The 25,646-nt window shown below is 39.2% G+C and overlaps 2 protein-coding genes across 2 annotated transcripts in view; one reads left to right on the forward strand and one right to left on the reverse strand.

Moving 5' to 3' along the window:
* igdcc4 (immunoglobulin superfamily, DCC subclass, member 4) overlaps positions 1–25,646 on the forward strand; it is an 81,396-nt gene that overhangs the window by 24,213 nt on the left and 31,537 nt on the right. The window contains exons 2-4 of the mRNA XM_082162588.1: positions 3,655–3,963; positions 18,187–18,346; positions 25,129–25,262. Of these exons, the coding sequence (XP_082018714.1) occupies positions 3,655–3,963; positions 18,187–18,346; positions 25,129–25,262 (603 nt within the window). The remainder of the gene's footprint in view (positions 1–3,654; positions 3,964–18,186; positions 18,347–25,128; positions 25,263–25,646) is intronic.
* LOC309493458 (uncharacterized protein) lies at positions 11,471–14,233 on the reverse strand. The gene is made up of 2 exons (XM_082162602.1): positions 12,681–14,233; positions 11,471–12,482 (listed from the first exon to the last, which is right to left on the reverse strand). Exons 1-2 carry the CDS (start codon positions 13,522–13,524, stop codon positions 11,683–11,685), a joined length of 1,644 nt encoding a protein of 547 aa, XP_082018728.1. The 5' UTR covers positions 13,525–14,233; the 3' UTR covers positions 11,471–11,682.

Raw genomic sequence — 25,646 nt, forward strand, 5'->3', positions numbered from 1 at the left:
GGTGCATATGTCACACATCCAGCTGGCACAAACGCATGTTCACACACAGCTCCACCTTTGTCCACCTCGTGCAGTGCTAGTTGTCAGCCAATAGCTGGCAGGAGTGCCAACCAGAATTGCTCCATGTGAGTGTGAACTGAACCCTGATTTAGTGTTTACAAAGTGAACTGCAGCAATCCATTATCAGACAGGATGTCGTATCTATTCTTTTTGTTGTTATCATCAGCATATTTGTTCAGATATGGGGTGTTTGGGTGTGTTGTTTTCCCATTTGATCATGGCTTAAAAATGCCAAACTGCTGTAAACAGTTCTTTTAAGCGTAAACTTTTGTGACAAATCAATATAATTGTGGCTTAATATTTATTGATAATAATATTAATATAAAAGTTGCAGTGTTGCCATGTCTAGTTATTATAGGCATCTTTGGCCACCACATAGCTGGTGTTGTTGTTCACAACAATAAACGTATAACTTCAACATCATTTTGGAAGATATTTTGAAGTAAAAAAGAATCATTAGGATGTTGATTTAATAATTACTATTAATTTAATAAAAACAATCGCTATACATATATATACATATAATATTTCTTATGTAGTTAAAAATCTATTTGACTTGCAAAATGTTTCAGTAGATGTCATGACGTTGAGAGTGTTATCACAGAGCATATCACACTGATGATGCAGTAAGTTTTATAAACGCAATGTGCTGTGTTTTGTTGAGTCACATCACGCATGTTTCATGCCTTTGGCAGTGCAATCTATAGTTTCACTGGATAGACCACAGTTCAGACAAAACGTCCAGTACTACCCCGGAGCACTGCCTCCACTTCACAGCAACACATGCAGAGGCGATAATTTACTTGTGTCTCTTGTGAAAGATGAGGTTGGTGTTGCGTAACTGAGAAGTTTGCACTGTGTATAATAAATGGTCAGGTGTTCACAGGGAGATGCTCTCGTAGATGAATGCGAATGTTGTAGCAATTATTGGAGCCAGAATGACTAGAACATTCTTTCTTTTTTTTTGCTCTGTCATTCTTTTACCAGTTCTAGTCTTAATATGGCTAGATGGAGCTGCTGAAAAGACCAGCTTTTATGATAGATTGAAACCAGGCATGCATAATCAGATGATATTTGGTCATTATGTGAATATCAACATTGGTCTGACAGAATAACACAACGGGTCATGGTTTGGCTGGTTAGGTATACCATGGTGCAGCGTCATTCTCCATTGACCACTTTTAAAAATAGCTCTGTGTTTTGATGAAATAAAACAATTTACTAGTAAAATATAAATCTCAGATATTTAGTTCATGATTATTTCACATATTTATGAAAACGTTTCTCGAATTAAGTGCTTATAAGCAAAGATCAGCTGTTATTATGTGTCTTCAAATATTTGTTTCAAGTTTGGAGCAAATGTTTTATAACTTTCAAATTCCACAATTTTCCTCGTGTATTATTTAAAAAAAGTGTATAATGAGAATATAGAATTTGCAATTATTTTTTGTATATCAGTCTAGCTTAGAGTATAGCGTACATTTCCATGCTAGTCCAGACTTGTTATAGTTAGTGTTGATTTGGTGCTGTTCACCAGCAGGACGAAGTGTTGTAGATCGATCTGCTTGATCTTTCTAGTTGAGAGACTGCTAAATAAGGAAACCAGAATCCAAAACATATTGTATACTCTCTTTTCAGTGGAGTGTTTTATGTTTTTGGTTCTTGCTTTGTCAGATGCAATGGGCAACTACATAATTAGTGTCTCATTGGAAAATACGGTCTCTTCTATCTTCCATCTCTGTTTCTCGCTCTCTTCATTTGCAAAGGCAGAGTAACATTGATGATTTGATTGGATCTCTGCCATGCCACGAGAATCCCCACCCGATTGATCTTAGAGCGAGTCCACAGCAGCAGAGGTGTACATTGCCATTTCACAAACTCAGCAGGGTGTCAGGAAGCTGTGGTGCTTTTGCACACGCACAGGATAGGGAGCAGTACAAAATGGACAGTAGTTAATTTCAATGTGTGTTTTGACACATTACAAGCATGCGCGCAGAAGGATTTGTTCTTTCTGTATGTGCTTCATGCCAAACTCTGCATGTGAGCGAGAAGTTGGGAGGAGTTGCGAGAATATTCTCAGAGAAATTGCCATAAATGCCCTTAATTAGATTTAATTAGAGATTGGATAGAAGCAAGACAGCAAGAGGACAGAAGCGATCCCTCAATCTCTGTGTATCTGTAAATGGCTGTGGTGAAAGTAGGCCAGTGTTTCTGTTATTATGGCCCACAGATCTTTCATGCCTTTGATGCAGGGCAGCTCATTGTGGGCAGCATTTCATGTTGTTTTTTCTGAGATCTGCACCAGACACACGCATTTGTTCTCTCACTTACTAATAAGGTCTCATTTGGAATGGCGCTGGCCTTTTTGGAGCCAGAGACTTAGTGGCCTTATTTTCACCTATAAACAGAGGTAGGCGATTGAACTCGTGGACCCTGCAGCTCTGGTTGTGCTGAACTTATTACGAGTCTCTTTCTGTCAGTCTAGGTTCTTTCTGCCTCAGAAGTCACTCTCTCGCATATTTGTCTGCGCACTCTGGCTTTCAGCCATCCAACAAGTAATATTGTCTTTTCTCTTTTTGCTGTGCGAGCTGCTCTTGCTTGCTAGCTTGTCTCAGTCACACACACGCATACACATCTAGGGATGCCGGAGGGTCAGCTTCCACTTTAATCTAGGAAATAATTCCATTTCCCATTAGCGTAATTAATTGGGAGCTTACTGCAGCACGAAAATGTAGAGGACCAATGTGTGCTCAACGTGTGGTCTTTGTGTGTGTGTGTACAGAGCGCTGATATAGTGTTATGGATGGCTGATTAGCATAGTCGTTATAAAATTATTGCCTCATGCTTGACATGACTGACAACGTGAATAACTGTTCTTCAGGTTCCTTTGGGTGTAAAGCAAATGGTGTTTTCCAGATTACTGTACGCTGATACAAATTCTGTTTTCATTGTTTGGTGAAAGTAATGTATTAAAATATTGAGACAAATATGCTGTTAAAGAGTGATGTTTTTTCTCTGGTCATTATTTCTTCCTAAAATATAAAGGGAGCTCTCTATGTTCATGCATAAATAACCGTTTATACAGTACTGTTTGTGAAAACTAACATGTTGTCTCGTTTTAATGTTGTGGAATGTTGTTTAATTATGTGGAAAATATTTTTTTTCTAACCACTGGTAGAGTAATGTTAGGTATGTACAGTGTACACCCGAAGAGAGCATTTTCAGTTCCGTTTCCTTTCAGCTTACTTTCTGAAGTAGTTTTTATTTTTTATTAAATTTTTTTATTGATACATTAGGGGAAGAATTTGAAGAACTTTACATTCTAAAAATACTTAATTCTTTAATTTAATTTTGTTGAGTCAAATCATTCTAAATGATCCAAAAATTCCCTTTGAATGAAAAGAAAGTGAATTCAGTCGATTCACTGTTAACAACCCTTTTCACCGATCTTTTTCTTTTGAGTTAGTTTCTTTGTCTCTTTATTTTCTTCATTTGATTTGTTTGTTGTTTTTTCATTTAACCCCCAGACCCCCCAACCTAGGGTTGTATCATCAGCTCTGTCTCTATTTCTCCTCCTCCTCACTCACTAATTAGAGAAGCCTGTGTCCGTGGAGCTGAGCTGTGGTGCTGGTCCGGTCCATGTGGTTCTGGAGCCTGATCACCCTCTGCTGCTGGACTGCCATCTGGGGGCCAGTGAGCCCCCCCTCAATGTGACCTGGCTGCGGGATGGAGCGGTGCTCTCTGAGAGCCAGACCATCCGGCCTTTGCCCAACGGATCCCTGCTTATCTCGCCATCCTCCACGGATGGCCAGGCTCCAGTGGGTGTGGAGGGTGGATACAGCTGTCTAAGTACCAGCTCGACAGGAGCCCTGACCAGCCGGGCTCTCACCCTGCATCTCGCCAGTGAGTATGAACACTTTTTACTCTGATTTATCTCCAACTCACAGCAGCTGTGAGTCAAAGAGAGATCAAATAGCCAGAGCATTTCAAACTTTAGAGGCTAGCCAATGTTTAGGTTTTCGGTTGTATTTAAATCTGCATCATCCGTAAAGCATCACATTCAATGACCGTGTACACATATCTGATAAACATCATCTTCTTGTGCTCTGCGCCTGCATGTAAGGAAATAGCTGTCTATATCAGCAGGTTTCAATAGTCTATATTCGTCATTCAAAAATAGGAAACCGAAACTAGGACTGCAGATATACAAACCATAAACAAAGCAGCGTTTGCTTACCATTTTGAATATTAATCATGCTGATCACTTTCCTCATTCCAGATGGCTCATGTTGTGATGAAAATATTAGCGTATTGGAATGATAAGATGATGTAAAATTAGAACAGCCTTCAGTCTGTGCCGTCTTGACTTCTTTGCTTGCTTTCATCACTTTCTCTTTTATTCTCGTGCACCCACTCGTTCGCTAAACTGAACAGCCAATCAGAGCAATCTCTCACCGACAGCTCCCACCGACTAGAGACAGCATGTTGAAAAAGTAGCACGACGGACGCTCACCAATTGCCCGACGTTGTCTGACCATCGGCTTGGTGTGTCACGGCCCTTAAAAAGAGTAAATGCATTCAAAACATTTTGAAAAGTATTATATTGTATTATAGTATGTTATGTTATATATTAACTCCTAGATACCATCCTCTCTCTTTGTCTCTCTCTTTCTGCCACATTCCACTTGGTGGTTGTCTTTGCTCGGCTGGAGCTGAGTGTTGTTCTCACCTGGTTAGCACAAGGACTCGATTGTGTTTACTGAAGCGCCCGAGGAGGGGGAAAGAGATCAGACTTCAGCCCCTTTATCTCTTTACCTCTTTTCTTTCTTTCTTTCTTTCTTTCTTTCTTTCTTTCTTTCTTTCTTTCTTTCTTTCTTTCTTTCTTTCTTTCTTTCTTTCTTTCTTTCTTTCTTTCTTTCTTTCTTTCTTTCTTTCTTTCTTTCTTTCTTTTTGTGTTCAAGGCAGGCCACTAGACGATAAAGACCATTTCCTTTCATTTTCCATTTCATGAGTTACGTTGGCCATGACTCTGTCGTCCTTCATTATTTCTGTTCATTCAATTTTGCTTTATTACTTTTATGTAGATAGTAATGATGCCTGGCATCTCTGCTGTTGTAGACCCTGATGGACATTGTGGTTTTAGTGTAAGAGAGAGTGTGTCATGTTAGTCTAACATGAAAATTAGAAACAAAGGATAAGGATACACAAATTGACAAATTTTTTATCAAAAAGGACAACAAACAGTAGTTCCTGAATTTTTATTATTGTTATTTTTACTTTAATTTTCTTGGTGTTTTTTCTTTGTTGTAGAAGCAATTGTGGTGGGAAACTGGATATGGATATTAGAGACTGAATATGAGGCTACATAAATAACATATTGACATTATTATTCATCATAAAAGGACAAAAGTTGTTCCTGAATTTATTCTTTCATTCTTTCATTTTATCATTTTATGTAAAATAATATAGATTGATAGACGTTTCTTGAATCTTTACTGTAAATCTTTGTCACCGTATATTAAGAATGAGACAGGAACATAGACATCTGGAAACTGGACAGTACTGGGACTGGAGACAGTCCAAAGAGAGAGACCATTTCCTCCATTGAGAAATCAGTGCAATGAAGGTCTCTACCTGGTACATGGTTTTGTCATTTACCCCGGTTATCTTTCATTTCACTTACAGTTATCATGATAATTATCTTACTCACTTGGTAGTGACAGTGGCAGAATTAAGGGGTCCTCATTTAAATAGTTTTGTCTCCATATACTACTTTTTTGTGGTTATGAAATGCCATTTTCTCTAAGTGGCTGAATATTTCTCATTATTTTTGAATAGCTTTGTTAAGTCAGATGCTCACACCTACACATAACCATACTACTGGTGTGTGCGCCAGTAAATATCCCATGTTTTTTTGTAAAGTGTGTTTGCTTTAGACCACATGCTGTGTACAAGTCAAAAATATCTAGTGTTAATGTTTAACGGGTCTCAGCCAAGCAGGCTGCACTACCTGCAGAGTTGTTATGAACGCCGCAATGCTTCATGTGTGAGCTTTTTTAGGAACTTTTAGATTTTAACTGTTTTTATACAACAGTTTTTTCTGGTTCTCGAATCTGATTGGCTGAGAGCCTTTTCCAGCCATGCGATATTTGCGCAGTAACAGCACTCTAACCGTTTCATCGTTTGTATCATTCCTCCTTTACTCTACATAATACAACAAGCTTCAATGAAGCGACTCAACGTTCCTTCGTTACTAGTTCTAAAGTGATGTTTTAGAAGTAGTAACGGAGGCTCTGGCTCAACTGTCAAACTGTCAACTTGAGATTTGAATACATGGCGGAAGGAAGTAGTTCTGCACAAAAGAGGGTTTTTAAAGACACTCCGTTGTTGTTTCTTATTTACTCACATGTGCCGTCGAACTGTTGTATAAATGCAATATCACACTTGTAGCCGTGTGATATGGCTATATATCAGCACGCTGTGATTACCTAAGGCACGAGGCCACGGCCGAATCACAGCCGTGCTGATACAGCCATATTGCACTGCTACTCATGTGATATTGCTCATGTATATAGATGAATTCTCCCCTGGGTGACCATAAATCACCTTAAGAGAAGCTTCAATAGTCAGCACTATCCCTAGAAAACGCAATGGTCCATTATAAATTATTGTATTCTTAAAGGGGAGGTATAATGCCCTTTTCACAAGATGTAAAATAAGTATCTGATGTCCCCAGAGTGTGTTTGTGAAGTTTTAGCTCAAAATACCACACAGATATTTTTATATAGCATGTTAAAATTGTCACTTTTTGAGGGTGAGCAAAAACGCACCGTTTTGTGTCTGTTCCTTTAAATGCAAATGAGCTGCTGGTCCCGGCACAGGGGGCGGAGCTTCAACAGCTTGCACTCACACACACATGCACTGAAAATGTCAAAAACTTGTAGTCTTTTATGTTCAAATCAGATTCAGACAATAAAGGAGAGACTCAAGAAGAAGTGACAACATGTAGAAGCAACAGGACATTTCTGAATGGTTAGTTGGTGAATTTATGTAGCTGATGTGTAGTTATCTTCTAGTCATTGATTAGCATATTCTGTCTTGATAATCTATAAATCTAGTTCCCGGGGGCGGGGGTTTATGTACATTTTAGGGTTGGTGATGTCACTAACCCGGAAGGAATGTGGTGTAGTCTCTACCAGCTGTTTGTTGTAGTCCTTAAAAAACGATTTCTTTAAAAGCAAATATCTCCCTTTGCTTTGAACTTTGAGTGTTGTAACTTTGCAGATGTTGTTAATGCTCAAACAGGAACATTACACACTAACTAACGTTAAAAAAGTGAAATCATAATCAACCACCCCTTTAAAAGATTAAATAAAAAAAATTATTGCTAAGTTGTTTTTTCATTATATTCATTTTATTTAAAAGTAAAATGTTATTAAGAATTCAATAAGAATATAGGACATTTAGTGTTTAATTTAGGTTTAATGCAGATTTTGTTTGCTTAAGTGTTGACAGTTTTCGTTGTGAAGTTTGAGATCATAGAAACGCTTTACTATAAATTTGAATCATCATGCACTAACAATGAACAGCTTTCATTGTTTTTACAGCATTTAATAATAAAGGTAAAAGGTACACTATGTAACAAAACTGCACGTATTTTGCAGAAGAACATTGTTTTGGTTGTGCATGACTGTGTAGATGAATATGGTTATCCTACTGCTCATAAATCATTCAAGTTTTTCAAGTTTTCTGCTCAAGTCAATAATTGTATCCCTTAAAGTTCCCCTATTATGGTTTTTCGAATATTCCCTTTCATGCAGTGTGTAATATAGCTGTTTGTGAATGCAATCGTTCTGCAAAGTTGTAAAGTCGAAAGATAAATAAAATTATTGTCTCCCAAAAGAAAGAATCGAGTCTAAACCGCCTTAAAGGATTAATTCTGTTTTTCTACACAGAATGGACTTCAATTGCAACCAACTATACCAATGTTCAAAGAAGGATATAATATATATATATATATATATATATATATATATATATATATATATATATATACATACATACAGTATATATATGTATGTGTGTGTGTATATATATATATATACACACACATACATATATATACTGTATGTATGTATATATATATATATATATATATATATACAGTGAGGAAAATAAGTATTTGAACACCCTGCTATTTTGCAAGTTCTCCCACTTAGAAATCATGGAGGGGTCTGAAATTGTCATTGTAGGTGCATGTCCACTGTGAGAGACATAATCTAAAAAAAAAAATCCAGAAATCACAAAAGTATGATTTTTTAACTATTTATTTGTATGATACAGCTGCAAATAAGTATTTGAACACCTGAGAAAATCAATGTTAATATTTGGTACAGTAGCCTTTGTTTGCAATTACAGAGGTCAAACGTTTCCTGTAGTTTTTCACCAGGTTTGCACACACTGCAGGAGGGATTTTGGCCCACTCCTCCACACAGATCTTCTCTAGATCAGTCAGGTTTCTGGGCTGTCGCTGAGAAACACGGAGTTTGAGCTCCCTCCAAAGATTCTCTATTGGGTTTAGGTCTGGAGACTGGCTAGACCACGCCAGAACCTTGATATGCTTCTTACAGAGCCACTCCTTGGTTATCCTGGCTGTGTGCTTCGGGTCATTGTCATGTTTGAAGACCCAGCCTCGACCCATCTTCAATGCTCTGAGGGAAGGAGGTTGTTCCCCAAAATCTCGCAATACATGGCCCCGGTCATCCTCTCCTTAATACAGTGCAGTCGCCCTGTCCCATGTGCAGAAAAACACCCCCAAAGCATGATGCTACCACCCCCATGCTTCACAGTAGGGATGGTGTTCTTGGGATGGTACTCCTCATTCTTCTTCCTCCAAACACGGTTAGTGGAATTATGACCAAAAAGTTATATTTTGGTCTCATCTGACCACATGACTTTCTCCCATGACTCCTCTGGATCATCCAAATGGTCATTGGCAAACTTAAGACGGGCCTTGACATGTGCTGGTTTAAGCAGGGGAACCTTCCGTGCCATGCATGATTTCAAACCATGACGTCTTAGTGTATAACCAACAGTAACCTTGGAAACGGTGGTCCCAGCTCTTTTCAGGTCATTGACCAGCTCCTCCCGTGTAGTTCTGGGCTGATTTCTCACCTTTCTTAGGATCATTGAGACCCCACGAGGTGAGATCCTGCATGGAGCCCCAGTCCGAGGGAGATTGACAGTCATGTTTAGCTTCTTCCATTTTCTAATGATTGCTCCAACAGTGGACCTTTTTTCACCAAGCTGCTTGGCAATTTCCCCGTAGCCCTTTCCAGCCTTGTGGAGGTGTACAATTTTGTCTCTAGTGTCTTTGGACAGCTCTTTGGTCTTGGCCATGTTAGTAGTTGGATTCTTACTGATTGTATGGGGTGGACAGGTGTCTTTATGCAGCTAATGACCTCAAACAGGTGCATCTAATTTAGGATAATAAATGGAGTGGAGGTGGACATTTTAAAGGCAGACTAACAGGTCTTTGAGGGTCAGAATTCTAGCTGATAGACAGGTGTTCAAATACTTATTTGCAGCTGTATCATACAAATAAATAGTTAAAAAATCATATATTGTGATTTCTGGATTTTTTTTTTTTTTAGATTATGTCTCTCACAGTGGACATGCACCTACGATGACAATTTCATACCCCTCCATGATTTCCAAGTTGGAGAACTTGCAAAATAGCAGGGTGTTAAAATACTTATTTTTCTCACTGTGTGTATATATATATATGTATATGTATATGTATATATATGTATATGTATATACATACTTTTTAACCACAAGTGCTCGTCGTGTACCATCTCTGAGATGTGCCAAGCATTGCGTCATCTAGTTGGAAAGGTCACGCGTCACATCATCTATCTAAGTTATTTGTCTGTGTACTCCAGTTCAAAAAGGAGTGTGTGTGTATATATATATATATATGTGTGTGTGTGTGTGTATATGCGTGCATGCATGCATGCATGTATATATTTTATATATATATATATATATATATATATATTTTTTTTTTTTTTTTTGAAAATGACAGATATTTTCGCTAGATTAGACTCTTATTTCTCGACTGGGATCGTGTAGAGATTTTGAAGCTGCATTGAGACGGACATTTGAACCTTCTTTGAACATTGGAATAGTTGGTTGCCGTTGAAGTCCATTCTGTGTAGAAAAATCCTGGAATGTTTTCCTCAAAAACCTTAATTTCTTTTCGACTGAAGAAAGACATGGATATCTTGGATGACATCGGGGTGAGTAAATTATCAGCAAAACATTTTCGAAAGTGAACTAATCCTTTAACGAGTCATTTGTTTCGAATCCTACTGCTTTACGGTTCTATGTCACTAGAAAATACATTTGCATAATGCCCGCCTATGTTGTACGTTGTCCGTCCGGGTAATTTGACTGCTTCTCAAATCTCAATTTGGGAATTCAAGGCGAGATTCGCAAAATGCTTGCACTTGAAAGATAGTCAGTACTCAGTTTATTTGGACCTGCGTGCTCATCTGAATCACAACCTATAAGTATGAATAATTATTGATGTATACATTTTCTACCTGGTGTTCAAAATACATAGTTTTGTGTTTTATATTGTGTAAGTTTCCGGCTAACCGACTAACTCACGTTATTACTTTCTTACTGAAATACTTCTGCTAATCAGCTGTGGGCCACTTTACCTAAAACTTCACGTTAGTGCTTGGCTAATGTAGGCTATGCACTGTTATTGATAGAATTCCCACATGTGCACCACAATAAATTAGAAATATACACATCGGTTTGATGATGAACATACTCTTGTTAATGCTGATGGTGAGAAATTACAGTTGCAACATCTCATAATGTACAGTGGGGAGAACAAGTATTTGATACACTGCCGATTTTGCAGGTTTTCCCACTTTCAAAGCATGTAGAAGTCTGTTTTTTATCATTAATTTTTATCATAGGTACTCTTCAACTGTGAGTGACGGAATCTAAAACAAAAATCCAGAAAATCACATTGTATGTGCATGACATAAGTATTTGATACATCAGAAAAGCAGAACTTAATATTTGGTACAGAAACCTTTGTTTGCAATGACAGGAATCAAACGTTTCCTGTAGTTCTTGACCAGGTTTGCACACACTGCAGCAGGGATTTTGGCCCACTCCTCCATACAAGGCGACCTTGAGTGTCCAGAAAGGCGCCAAATAAATAAAATGTATTATTATTATTATTATACAGACCTTCTCCAGATCCTTCAGGTTTCGGGGCTGTCGCTGGACAATACGGACTTTCAGCTCCCTCCAAAGATTTTCTATTGGGTTCAGGTCTGGAGACTGGCTAGGCCACTCCAGGACCTTGAGATGCTTCTTACATTTACATTTACATTTAGTCATTTAGCAGACGCCTTTATCCAAGGCGACTTACAAATTAGGACTAAATTCAGCGAGTCATCATAAAGAGGCAAGAGCAACAACAACGCAGGAAGTGCTCAAAATACGAAGTTCAGGTATTATTCAGAGTAGCATAAGCCTGATAAGTGGTGTTTCGATGTGTTTGTTTTTTTTTTTTGTTTTTTTTTTTTTTTTCTTCTATAAGGTTAAGTGCTCACGGAAGAGATTGGTTTTCAGCTGTTTTTTGAATGTTGTCAGGGATTCTGCATTCCGGATGAGGGTGGGGAGAGCGTTCCACCAGCATGGAACTGTGAATGAGAATGTTCTGGAAAGTGATTTTGTGGCTTTCTGTGATGGAACCACGAGACGTCGCTCGTTGACCGATCGTAGGTGTCTGGTAGGGATGTAGACTCGTAGGAGTGAGTGAAAGTAGGAGGGAGCTGAGCCTGTGATAGTTCTGTAAGCAAGCGTCAGTGCCTTGAACTTGATGCGAGCAGCTAGAGGTAGCCAGTGCAGAGAGATGAACAGAGGAGTGACGTGGGCCCTCTTGGGCTCGTTGAAGACAAGACGAGCTGCAGCATTCTGGATCATCTGTAGGGGTTTGGTCGCACATGCTGGGAGTCCAGCCAGAAGGGCATTGCAGTAGTCAAGCCTAGAGATGACCAGGGCCTGGACGATAAGTTGTGTTGCATGCTCAGTTAGGAAAGGCCTGATCTTCCTGATGTTGTGCAGTGCAAACCTGCATGATCGAGCTGTCTTTGAAATGTGATCTGTGAAGGTCAGCTGGTCATCAAACGTTACTCCAAGATTTCTGACCGATCTTGATGGGGTGATTAATGATGACTCTAGCTGGATGGTGAAGTCGTGCTGTAGAGATGGATTGGCAGGGAGGACGAGAAGCTCAGTCTTTGCCAGGTTGAGCTGCAGGTGATGTTCCTTCATCCATGTGGAGATGTCCGCCAGACAGCTTGAGACCCGTGCAGCTACTGTGGGATCATCTGGTTGAAAGGAGAGGAAGAGCTGCGTGTCATCAGCATAGCAGTGGTAGGAAAAACCGTGTGCCTGTATGATGTGTCCCAGTGATGTGGTGTAGATGGAGAAGAGGAGGGGACCAAGAACTGAACCCTGGGGAACCCCTGTGGTCAGCTGATGTGCTCTGGATACCTCACCTCTCCATGCGACCTTGAAGGACCTACCTGTGAGATAGGACTCAAACCAGTGGAGTGAAGTTTCTGTGATGCCCAGTGATGAGAGGGTGGACAGAAGGATCTGATGATTCACCGTGTCGAAGGCAGCAGACAGATCCAGGAGAATGAGGACTGAAGATTTGGAAGCAGCTTTTGCGATCCGTAGGGCTTCTGTGACTGACAGTAATGCAGTCTCAGTTGAATGTCCTTTCTTGAAGCCAGATTGGTTGACATCCAGCTGGTTGTTTAGAGACAAGAAGGATGTTAGTTGGTTGAAGACAGCTCTTTCAAGTGTCTTCGCAATAAATGGTAGGAGAGAGATAGGTCTGTAATTCTCTACAAATGATGTGTTTAGCGTTGGTTTTTTGAGCAATGGAGTAACCCGAGCCTGCTTGAATGCTGTAGGGAAGGTGCCAGTGTGGAGGGATGAGTTGATGATGTGTGTGAGTGATGGTAGAAGTGTGGGAGAGATGGCTTGTAGAAGGTGTGAGGGGATGGGGTCAAGCGGGCAGGTGGTAGGGTGACTGGAGAGGAGAAGTGTAGATACTTCTTCCTCGGTTAGCGAAGAAAAGGAGGACAGAGGGGTATTGGCTGTGGAAGGGGTCGGTCTGGGTTCCTGTGTGTGTGGAGCTGAGAACTGACTGCTGATGGCTGTTGTTTTGTTGGTGAAGAAGGTCGCAAAATCGTTAGCAGTTAAGGAGGAGGCGGGAGGTGGTGGAGGTGGACAGAGGAGAGAGTTGAATGTCTTGAAGAGTAATCGTGTGTTGGAGGAGCTGTTGATCTTGTTGTGGAAGTATGAAGATTTTGCAGCATGAACATCAACAGAAAAGGAGGAGAGGAGAGATTGATACATACTCAGGTCAGATGCGTCTTTTGATTTGTGCCATTTCCTCTCCGCTGCCCTGAGTTCGGTCCGGTGTTCCCGAAGAACCTCAGATAACCAGGGGTTAGAGGGAGTAGCGCGTGCTGGCCTGGAGGAGAGAGGGCAGATAATGTCTAGAGAAGAGATTAGAGTGGAGCATAAGGTGTCCGTTGCGGTATTCACATCCAGAGATGAGAATTGTGAGGGTGGGGGAAGAGAGGATGACACGGCAGAGGAGAGATGGGAGGGGGAAAGTGAGCGCAGGTTTCGTCTGAAAGTGACTGGTGGTGGGGGTGGTGGTGCAGGGGTAGAGAGTTGTAGACTGAAAGTAATGAGGAAATGATCTGAAACGTGGAGAGGTGTCACCAGGATGTTTTCTGTGGTGCAGTTGCGTGTGTAAACCAGGTCCAGTTGGTTGCCTGATTTGTGAGTAGCTGTGGTGATGAGTCGTTTGAGATCGAAAGAGGCTAGGAGAGAGGTGAAGTCTGTTGCATGTGGCTTTTCGAGATGAATGTTGAAGTCACCGAAGACTAGAAGTGGGGTGCCGTCCTCAGGGAAAGTGGACAGCAGCACATCCAGCTCATCTACAAAGTTACCCAGCTGACCTGGGGGGCGATAAATGACTACAATATGGATTTTAATGGGAGTTGTAAGTGTAATAGCATGATATTCAAATGAGTTGTTGTTGCATAGAGAGGAGAGCGTGGAGTATTTGGAATTGTTAGAAACGAGAAGCCCTGTACCCCCACCTGTACCTTCTTACGGAGCCACTCCTTAGCTGTGTGTTTCGGGTCGTTGTCATGCTGGAAGGCCCAGCCACGATCCATCTTCAATGCTCTTACTGAGGGAAGGAGGTTGTTGGCCAAGATTTCGCGATACATGGCCCCCTCCATCCTCTCCTCAATACGGTGCAGTCGTCCTGTCCCCTTTGCAGAAAAGCATCCCCAAAGAATGATGTTTCCACCTCCATGCTTCACGGTTGGGATGGTGTTCTTGGGGTTGTACTCATCCTTCTTCTTCCTCCAAACACGGTGAGTGGAGTTTAGACCAAAAAGCTCTATTTTTGTCTCATCAGACCAGGACTGATCCAGATGGTCATTGGCAAACTTCAGACGGGCCTGGACATGCGCTGGTTTGAGCAGGGGGACCTTGTGTGCGCTGCAGGATTTTAATCCATGACGGCGTAGTGTGTTACTAATGGTTTTCTTTGAGACTGTGATCCCAGCTCTCTTCAGGTCATTGACCAGGTCCTGCCGTGTAGTTCTGGGCTGATCCCTCACCTTCCTCATGATCATTGATGCCCCACGAGGTGAGATCTTGCATGGTGCCCCAGACCAAGGGAGATTGACCGTCATCTTGAACTTCTTCCATTTTCTAATAATTGCGCCAACAGTTGTTGCCTTCTCACCAAGCTGCTTGCCTATTGTCCTGTAGCCCATCCCAGCCTTGTGCAGGTCTACAATTTTATCCCTGATGTTCTTACACAGCTCTCTGGTCTTGGCCATTGTGGAGAGGTTGGAGTCTGTTTGATTGAGTGTGTGGACAGGTGTCTTTTATACAGGTAACGAGTTCAAACAGGTGCAGTTAATACAGGTAATGAGTGGAGAACAGGAGGGCTTCTTAAAGAAAAACTAACAGGTCTGTGAGAGCCGGAATTCTTACTGGTTGGTAGGTGATCAAATACTTATGTCATGCAATACAATGCAAATTAATTATTTAAAAATCATACAATGTAATTTTCTGGATTTTTTTTTAGATTCCGTCTCTCACAGTTGAAGTGTACCTATGATAAAAATGACAGACCTCTCTACATGCTTTGTAAGTAGGAAAACCAGCAAAATCGGCAATGTATCAAATACTTGTTCTCCCCACTGTACCTCAAACTGAGTAGCGTATCACTGAGAAACATCCTGCTGAAGTCATCCTTACAATGGATTTTCAGGTTGAATAACTAGTTCTTCCAATGTATCATCATCGGACTCGTGCTCGGATTGATATGGTAAAATCGATGTACTTCCTTGAAAATAAATACTAGTAGGCCTACAGCGTTACAAAACCATAATGAAATGATCCAGTAGGTAATGATTTACAATGAATTCTGTTAGAGACTGACATATGGCAATTATCTGTTCAATAAAACGTTCAATCGTGTCCTTTTTACAACATTTCAAATACCCCAGTACTCCTCATCTCTGAAAAAACAATGTTGATTCTTTTTTTAATATCAGCTCGGTCGCTTTATCTTTTTGGAGCAGAGACTCCTCTCTTTTTCGTTGTTTTTTGTTTGTTTCAAACGGGGGATTATCCAGAGGTTCGAGATTTATCATGCTTTATGTCCCTTTCTCACTTGCAGTGACACCTAATGCCTAGTTCACACTACAGGGTTTTAAGCCCGATTTGCAAGTTAACAAGCTCGCCGACAGGTCGTGCTGTAATCGCGTGCAAATCTGCGGGTGATCCGCGCTCGCCAATCTTTGTGTGTGAAATACTAAACATTGCATCAAAATGGCTCGCCGACGCCAGACAAATATCTAGCATGCTAAATATCTGGAGCTGTTGGCCGACTCGATTGCCTTTGGTGTCACATGTCGCGACGAGCATCAGCCAATGATCAGCTTGTTATCACATTACACACAAGCATTTTGTATTTGTAACCATCGTTGCCAAACCACAACACGAGCAGGCAGCTGCTTTTTCATTATGAACATTTCACTCACCTCTAACTCTCTCTGACAGACAATCCCTGCTGCCCACGTGTGCTATCCATCCTTTCACCCATATTCTTTTTTTTCGGGGTTCTAAACAGATCATTGCGCAAACAACTTTTTTTTTTGCACCTCCAATTTTGTCCCAGTGTCCATTTTCAAATAGACAACTCCTATTTCGCGTCATTTCCCATTCCACTTCTCGCGTGTGTTTTCGTGACAAAACGTGGTTTGGGGACCGGGTTAGCTCGTGTTGTGTGTAACCCCTGTTGCAGATCATTTACGTAGTGTCACGTAGTGTGAACACCACAACGACTTCAAGACTCCAGAGCAAGTCATGTAGTCTAAACAGCACAGCAATCTGCCGACGTTTAAAGTTGTGTAGTGTGAAGTTGAACTAGACATAACCTATACCAGTCCTATACACGCATCGGAGCAACTTTTCTCATAATTTGCGGTAGGGGTGTACGAATATTAGAATTTTCGAATATTTGATCTGTAATTATTATTCGATAGATAAAAAACTATTCGAATTTTACTTTGTTGCTTTGCTGGCCGTAAATGCAGTGAATCCACGATAAATCCCAAGCACTTAGGCCTACTCACAATTATAATTAAATGCACTGGGTGGTGCTGTGGAGCGTGTTAACAAGTTTGTATTTGATCGTCGTCTGCCTCGCAAAGTTTAGAATTACTTAGATGAAAATGATCTTAATAAAGTATATTACAAAATGGAGCTACTTTTAATCAAATTAATTAATGAAACTGAGTTATCATATTATCCCCACCACAATGAGAAATCACTTGAAATCCAAACAGCAGTCGAATCACTGCGTTCGTTCACTACTGCAAGTAAGCGCAGCTCGTGCATGTGGATATTATTGTTTTTCTGAACATGAAACAATATAAACACGATATATGCTGACTCGTGTATGTTGTATTATAATTGGTACACTCTAAAAAAAATTCCTTTCGCGCTGCTTGAGCTGCTTTTTGAGCTTTAGCTGCTTTATATTTTTTGTTCAATGTTTTAAACTAAAATAAAACCTTAAGATATAAGGTAGCCTAAGCTTGTTGTGAATATTGCCTAATCATAAGCTTATGCTTGTTTAGAAATGGTGACAAAAACGTAAAAGCTTAAACTTAAAAAAATTACATTTTTCTCTTTAAACGTCATTTAAATAAACGAATATTCGAATATTCAATTCTTATGAGCCCAAATATTCGAATACAATATTTTTGAAAAATGCCCATCCCTAATTTACGGTTATGCCGAGACATGCACTGGCCCAGTGGCGCATATTTACCACGAAAACCATAGCGCTAGGTCTAAATACCATGAATCAGGGTAAGACAAAAACACGTATTGACTCATTATTTAAATTTTGTTAATTTTGAACTAAACAAAGTTACATGGTGTACCTTTAATGTGAATATCTAAATATGCTATTGTTCATTGTTAATTCACAATTGTCCATAATACACACAATTAATACATTTTTAACATTTCAAATTGTATAAATTATCAGTTATTAACATTTCAAATTGTATAAATTATCAGTTGTCACACAACTGATAATTTATACAATTTGAAATGTTAAAAATGTATTAATGTATGTTGAAATGAACATTAACCAAGAAATTAACATTAACCATTAGTTTGAATAATGAAGTTTCCTCTGGCTTGTTCTATGTGTGAGTTGTTCTGTGGGCTTATAAGCAGTGTGAGTCTGGCAGATGTAGCAGATCAAAGTGAGAGTATTTTCAAAGCTCAGAGGCACTGGAGCAGAGGTCAGGGGCCCCGCTCTCTCTACTCCCACCATGTGGCTACATCTTGTGCTTATTCAATGAAAAGTGAATGTAATGCATTCACTGATTCACTTTTTTTCTCTTGTTGCTTTCTGCTTCTTTTCTCTTGGCCACACTCTGCTCTCTCTGTCTTCCTCAGGCTTGTCCCGTATTCTTCAGGATCCTGAGCCTCAGGTTGTGCCTGTAGGTGGCACTGCCCGGTTTGAGTGCTATGCAGATGGCTTGCCCACTCCAAGTATCACCTGGGAGAAGGACCAGGCAGCTCTACCTGCACCTGCAGAACCTCTAGACCCATCCAGGTAAGTTATCTTGGCATAAGTTTTGGAATGTATAATTCCCCTTTTGTCATAATTTATTCAAGTATGACAATGTTTGCACTAAGGACCCCATAGCAAGCGCAAAGCTAGTCCAACATGGGAACACATTTTTTTTGTTAAAAATAAGGCTGCGCAATTAGGCCTATTGAAAAAAATATAGATATTACTAATAATGCACTACCGTAGGGGTGTGCGATATATATCGTCTTCGATAATATCGTAATTGTTGTTTTAATGATGTGCGATTTGACATTATCGAGTTTAGCCTATCCCTCACACACACCCAGAGAGTGCATGCAAACTCTACGTGATGTAGTCTTGTAGATTAGACGAGTGCGCATTTAGAGTGCATGCTTTTACTTCGTGATTTAGTCTTTATTTATATAATTTAGTAATAAATATCACAAGAGTGCAGTTTTTCTCCAAATATCAGCATGATAACAAATGTGATATTGATTTTATACAAGTTTAAGAAACAAGAAGTTAATTTTAAGTGACTTACGTTTTAGACACCATATTGCCTGTTTTTGTTCCATTTTGCCAACGAAAATAGTTCAAAGCAAAGCCACACGGCGGTGTTTCCTTACTGAGTGAATCAGCTTTTTGAACGAATCCGTTGACTAGGATAGATTAAGATAGTCAAATGCTTCTTTCCTTGAATGAATCAGCCGTTTGAATGAATCGGTTGAATCTCAATGATTCGCTCATTAACAGTGACTTGCTGCCACCTACTGGCGGTTTCAATTTCAAATTTAAAGTATCTTTTCTTGTTTTAAATGATTTTAAATATCAATATTCAGTATTTAATATTGCAAAGATGAATTTTGTTAATACTGATTTCATTTGATTGGTAACAGCCCTATTGTGTCTTATTTTTATAATTGAATTTGATCAAATTTATGAAATTGACACAAAAGATGATGCATGCATATAGTTAGGTTTAAAAAATGGCTTTATAAAGGTAAAAATGCCCATATAAGGTAAAAATCTATTGAAACATATTGGAAAAAATTATTTCTGTCACTGCTGTGAACTGACCACCTCACAGAGTATGAAGAATATCAAAAACTTTAGGAGTCGGCTGTCCACGACAGTCCTAAACCTGCCAAAGTACCAACACAATAAACACACTCAGCAAAATATCGTCTAATAATCGTTATCGAGAAAATCCCAGAAAATATCGAGATATAATTTTTTGTCAATATCGCACATCCCTACACTACCGGGGTCGGCAAGATTTTTGTATGGTGTGTTCCATTTATTTGATCAAAAACACTGTGAAATATCTATAAATGTCACTTGTCCAGCCTTATATTAAAAGTACTAAATTACCTGGTAGCTTTCGAGGTAGTACTGATATTTCCCAGTCCTGTTCGGATTCATTTAAACAATATTCTAAAAGATTATGGCCTGTGGTAAAGTTAGAAGCTCCCCAGCTCTCCCAGTTATATGTCTTGTCTATAGAGAATAGTTTCCTTGTGATGTGTCCAGTGGTGAAAACTCATTAGACATAATAAGAATACCCATAGTGTTTGTAGTGTAGGTCTGCGTGGACTTACTGTGTGTCTGTCCAAAAATGTAATTGACTTAATGTAATTGACTTAGAGTACAAAATGTCAAATAATATGTTTCACCTTGACATTCTTTTATTAAAAATAATTGGTTTTTTTTAGTGCTGGGCAACGATTAATCACATCCAAAATAAAAGTTTGTGTTTACATAATGAATATGTGTGCACTTTGTATAATAAATTTGTATATATAAATACACACACATGCATATATATATTTAAGACAAATGTGTTATTTATATATATAAAATATTTATATTTATATATAATATAAATTATGTATAAATATATATTTACATGAAAATACTTCTTATATATGTATGCATATGTGTGTATTTATATATACAAAATAATTATACACAATACACACGCATATTATGTAAACACACATTTTTATTTTGAATGCGATTAATCACGATTGCCAGTTCATCTCATAGGGTAGTCACACACGGTTGTTTAACATTTTAAAGTGTGTGCATGTTACAGTTGCTTTTGCTATTTGTCAAGTTAGAGCAGGAGAGTCTGCACATGAGAAGCCCATCAGAGGTCAAAGAGTTGGGAATGGGCCCCATCAAAGAGGTGGGCACCAGAGGGAGGGAGGCAGAGGGTAGGGAACTGTTGCATCAAATGAAGTCCGGGTCATCGGTTTAAAGTATGTCATGTCATGTGATGAACGGAGGGCTTACTATAGCAGAGGCTGCCAAATTTCTCAGTCACCCCATCTGAAAAGGTCAACTACAGAATATGTAAGAAACTGCAAAGATTTTTTGGTCAAGAAAATCTCTTACTGGCTAATGGCTATACTGCACAGTAATCATGTAAAGTATTGATAGTGTACTCTACTGTCCAAGTTGGCTCAAAAACTTGTCATATACTGTAATTCCTGTTTGATATTTTTTTTTTCTTGTTTGATTAAAAAAATGTCAGGTTGATTTCATTTAGCTGGATGTAGCTAGGTTTGCTGAATATACAGTATAGCATTGCATGTTACCTTGCAACTTTGAGTTTCCCAATAAATAATATAATTGTTTCATTTGCATTTAAATTTGGCTCACTGTATTGTCTGTTTCCTAGCTTGTGGAGATGTTAGTGGAAGGTCAAGAATAAAGTTCAAAACAGTATTGCAAGGGTTTATTTTATTTGTATTCTCAGTCTCTGCTGATTCCTGATTCTCTTTCTCTCTCTTTTTCTCTCGTGTCTTTTCTGTTTTATAACAAGAACATGCGTCTCTTGCTCTCTTTCTGTCACTCGCACGTATACGTATAAAAAAGCACACAAAGAAACTTGCACATAGAGAGATGTAGGTGTGCAGAAAACACTTGAAGCACACATTATCACTATACAAATAAATGTAAATTGAATTTAATTGATTTTAATTAAATTATATCACAGTCTCTTTCAGACTGAGAATGATAAGGTGCTATAAGAACATAGTCATGTCCAGTGTTATTACCCATCCTGGTATCATTGGGAAGCATTCCAGTTTTTAAAATCAATCTTTGATATCTTTTGTTTCACATGTAAATCAATTCACCACATATAGTAGCCACATCATATCTATATCCAGCCACATCATAATATTATTATTGTGCATCAGGTTTTTTATACTTACTGTTTACCAATTGATTGTTTGGGTAAGACTATTAGATAATTTATCCATTAATATAGATATTTTCAAGAGTTAAGGATTATGAAAAACATGCAGAGGGAAAAGGAAAGACTTTTGAAATGTCAAATAAGGACATAGCATTTTATTAAAATGTCTCCTGATTGCATCATTGAGATATTTCATCATCTGCTGTCGGGTCCTGTTGAGGAATTCACCGAAGAGTGTTTCTCTGCATATGACAGCAACTGTGTCATGGTTTACATCAAATGCCATCAAATTGAGTTTTATTTAAATTTAGTTTATTGCTTTTTTATTTTTAATGAATGGGACACTGGAAAACAGACAGGAAAGCACAGGCAGAGAGAGGGAGAACTGGAGTAAGTCATGACAGTAGCTGTGTTGTTGACATGTCGAGAAGACACTGTTTTCAGCACTGCGAATACACTTTGCCTGCACTTCAGAAGAATGAGAACTCGCACTGGAATTCATATAGAAAACCAGATGCCATCATTCATATCACTGAATCAAGCGCTGAGGAAGCCTCCGGAGCTGAAATTCAGATATGGTAATAGGCATTTGGTGTCCGACATGCACTGTAAGTGGTAGACCAATCACGACAGACTGGGCTGACTGACCAATCAGAGCATAGCAGCTCACAGAAAGGAGGGGTTTAGAGAGACTGAATCTTCGAACAAACCGTTTTCTGACTCTTTGAAAAATGAGGTGATGTGCAATGTATATAATGAGAAAACTGAATTGTTTTTTGACCTTGGATGCATGTAAACCTAATTTAGGAGACCTTCAAAACAAAGTTAGGAACCTTTAAAATATCATAATAGGGGCACTTTAATACTTTTATTCAGTATGCATTAAATCCATCAAACGTGACAGTAAAGACTTTTAGATTGTTCCAAAAGATTTCTGTTTTAAATGCTGTTCTTTTGAACTTTCTATTCATCACAGACACGTAAGAAAAACATCTATAACTGTTTCCACAAAAATATGAAGCAGCACAACTGTTATACACTCACCTACAGGATTATTAGGAACACCATACTAATACTGTGTTTGACCCCCTTTCGCCTTCAGAACTGCCTTAATTCTACGTGGCATTGATTCAACAAGGTGCTGAAAGCATTCTTTAGAAATGTTGGCCCATATTGATAGGATAGCATCTTGCAGTTGATGGAGATTTGTGGGATGCACATCCAGGGCACGAAGCTCCCGTTCCACCACATCCCAAAGATGCTCTATTGGGTTGAGATCTGGTGACTGTGGGGGCCATTTTAGTACAGTGAACTCATTGTCATGTTCAAGAAACCAATTTGAAATGATTCGAGCTTTGTGACATGGTGCATTATCCTGCTGGAAGTAGCCATCAGAGGATGGGTACATGGTGGTCATAAAGGGATGGACATGGTCAGAAACAATGCTCAGGTAGGCTGTGGCATTTAAACGATGCCCAATTGGCACTAAGGGGCCTAAAGTGTGCCAAGAAAACATCCCCCACACCATTACACCACCACCACCAGCCTGCACAGTGGTAACAAGGCATGATGGATCCATGTTCTCATTCTGTTTACGCCAAATTCTGACTCTACCATCTGAATGTCTCAACAGAAATCGAGACTCATCAGACCAGGCAACATTTTTCCAGTCTTCAACTGTCCAATTTTGGTGAGCTCGTGCAAATTGTAGCCTATTTTTCCTATTTGTAGTGGAGATGAGTGGTACCCGGTGGGGTCTTCTGCTGTTGTAGCCCATCCGCCTCAAGGTTGTGTGTGTTGTGGCTTCACAAATGCTTTGCTGCATACCTCGGTTGTAACGAGTGGTTATTTCAGTCAAAGTTGCTCTTCTATCAGCTTGAATCAGTCAGCCCATTCTCCTCTGACCTCTAGTATCAACAAGGCATTTTCGCCCACAGGACTGCCGCATACTGGATGTTTTTCCCTTTTCACACCATTCTTTGTAAACCCTAGAAATGGTTGTGCGTGAAAATCCCAGTAACTGAGCAGATTGTGAAATACTCAGACCGGCCCGTCTGGCACCAACAACCATGCCACGCTCAAAATTGCTTAAATCACCTTTCTTTCCCATTCTGACATTCAGTTTGGAGTTCAGGAGATTGTCTTGACCAGGACCACACCCCTAAATGCATTGAAGCAACTGCCATGTGATTGGTTGATTAGATAATTGCATTAATGAGAAATTGAACAGGTGTTCCTAATAATCCTTTAGGTGAGTGTATATACAACATTTATAATAATTAGAAATATTTCTTGAGTACCAAATCAGCATATAAATTTTTTTGTGCAATACTGAAGACTGAATTAATGGCTGCTGAAAATTCAGCTTTGCCATCAAATTAATAAATTATATTTTCAAATATATTAAAATAGAAAACAGTTATTTTAAATTGTAAAATGTTAAACATTAAATAAAATGTTACATTCGATTGGGGACTTTGACTCTTTTCTACACTAAATTACAGACAGCTAAACAGATGTTTACTCTTAGCCATCTGTTTAACACTTTTAATCATTAGATGTAAGATTGTGAATTAAGTTTGTACGCACAGTAATTGTACAGGACAGAAGTAGAAGTTCTAGTAGTCTTGATAAGTTTGTCACTGCATTTTAACATGAGGTTTTTAACCTCTTACAGCTTATTTTCCTCTAGCAGTTTGGAATTACAAATGAGAACAAACTTGAAAAAGGATACAGATTTGGAGACGTGCTTCTGAGATCATTCCATTTGCATCAGATTCTTCCTTTTGTATCCGTAAAAAAGTGTATTTTGTATTCACAGCCCCTCTCCATATTAATGAGAACACACTTGCACATTAGCCGTGCATTAATACACGCTGTCGTGTTCTGGCGGCTGCTGCAGTCACTCTCTCATTTACATCCCGAGCGCAGCTGAGGCGGTGCCGTGTCGCTGGAGGTGTAGCTCTGGTGTGGACGTGTCCTCAGCTGAACTCTCACAGCCACAATGAATTCTGAATTCTAATATGCACCCGGTTTCAACCCGCTTGCACTCAAAGATGGACAAATTCACCAAACCTTGGTCTTTGTGGCCTTTCTGCCAGAGTGTCTTGCTCTTGGGGATAAGTCTACAAGATTAATGGTGTATAATATCGGTCCTGAATGAAAAGAGGATTTGAAAGCGGTCTCTTGGGGAGAAAGATGACTATAGAATGAATATTAGTGGTGCAACCTGACCTCGCCATGCAAACAAAAAGAGAAAGAGTGAGTGGAAGAGAGAAATTGACTTTTGTTGATACAAGCTGCCATTTTGGACTGTTCTACATCTGTAGACTAAAATTTGTTTCTATTACTTTTCTCTGCCCTTTATTTTTCCATTTTCCACTCTCCAGTATTTAATTCTTCAGTATGGTTTGTGTATATTGCCGCTTTATATGTTGATCTGAGTTGACTGGCGCTTAGTGCTGGGATAAATAGCAGATTTCTAGCCTAAAGCTTAAAAGAAGCTTCAATTTAGAATTAAACAAATCCACACATATTGACACACACACATATGGTTGATTTAGAAATGCTAACGCTAGTCTCATTCTTTCTCTTACAGGTACATATCTCTTCCTAATGGGGTGCTGCAGATTTTAGGAGTCTCTAAACAAGATGAAGGCTTGTACCGCTGCGTGGCTTTCAACTCTGCCCACAAGCGCTTCAGCCAAGATGCTTCTCTCACAGTTAGCCCAGGTATAATACAAAAACCTGTTTCTAATTACCCCATCATAGATGGCTTTTCATTATTCGTGATCCGTTCACCTCACAGACTTTTGAGGCTCCATTCACCTCATCTCTCTGACTCACACTGCAATGGCCTTTTAGAGATTTAGAACTCTGGGAGAATTCATTAAACATTGGAATTATAGAGTTCCACTTAATAGTGCTAGTTATAATGTTAGTTATAACTTAGTTTTTCTGCCCTCTCTCTGACCCTTGGAATTAAATAGTTTGTTTTTGTTGCGTTGCCCTCCAAGTACACTGTAAGAAATAAATCTGTAGAAAAACAGATAATGTTCTAGCACAAAATTACCAGTATGTTTTCCATTAAGTTTACTGACATTTAAAACACAACAC

Source organism: Leuciscus leuciscus (assembly GCF_965113295.1).
Source record: "Leuciscus leuciscus genome assembly, chromosome: 2".
Taxonomy (NCBI): domain Eukaryota; kingdom Metazoa; phylum Chordata; class Actinopteri; order Cypriniformes; family Leuciscidae; genus Leuciscus; species Leuciscus leuciscus.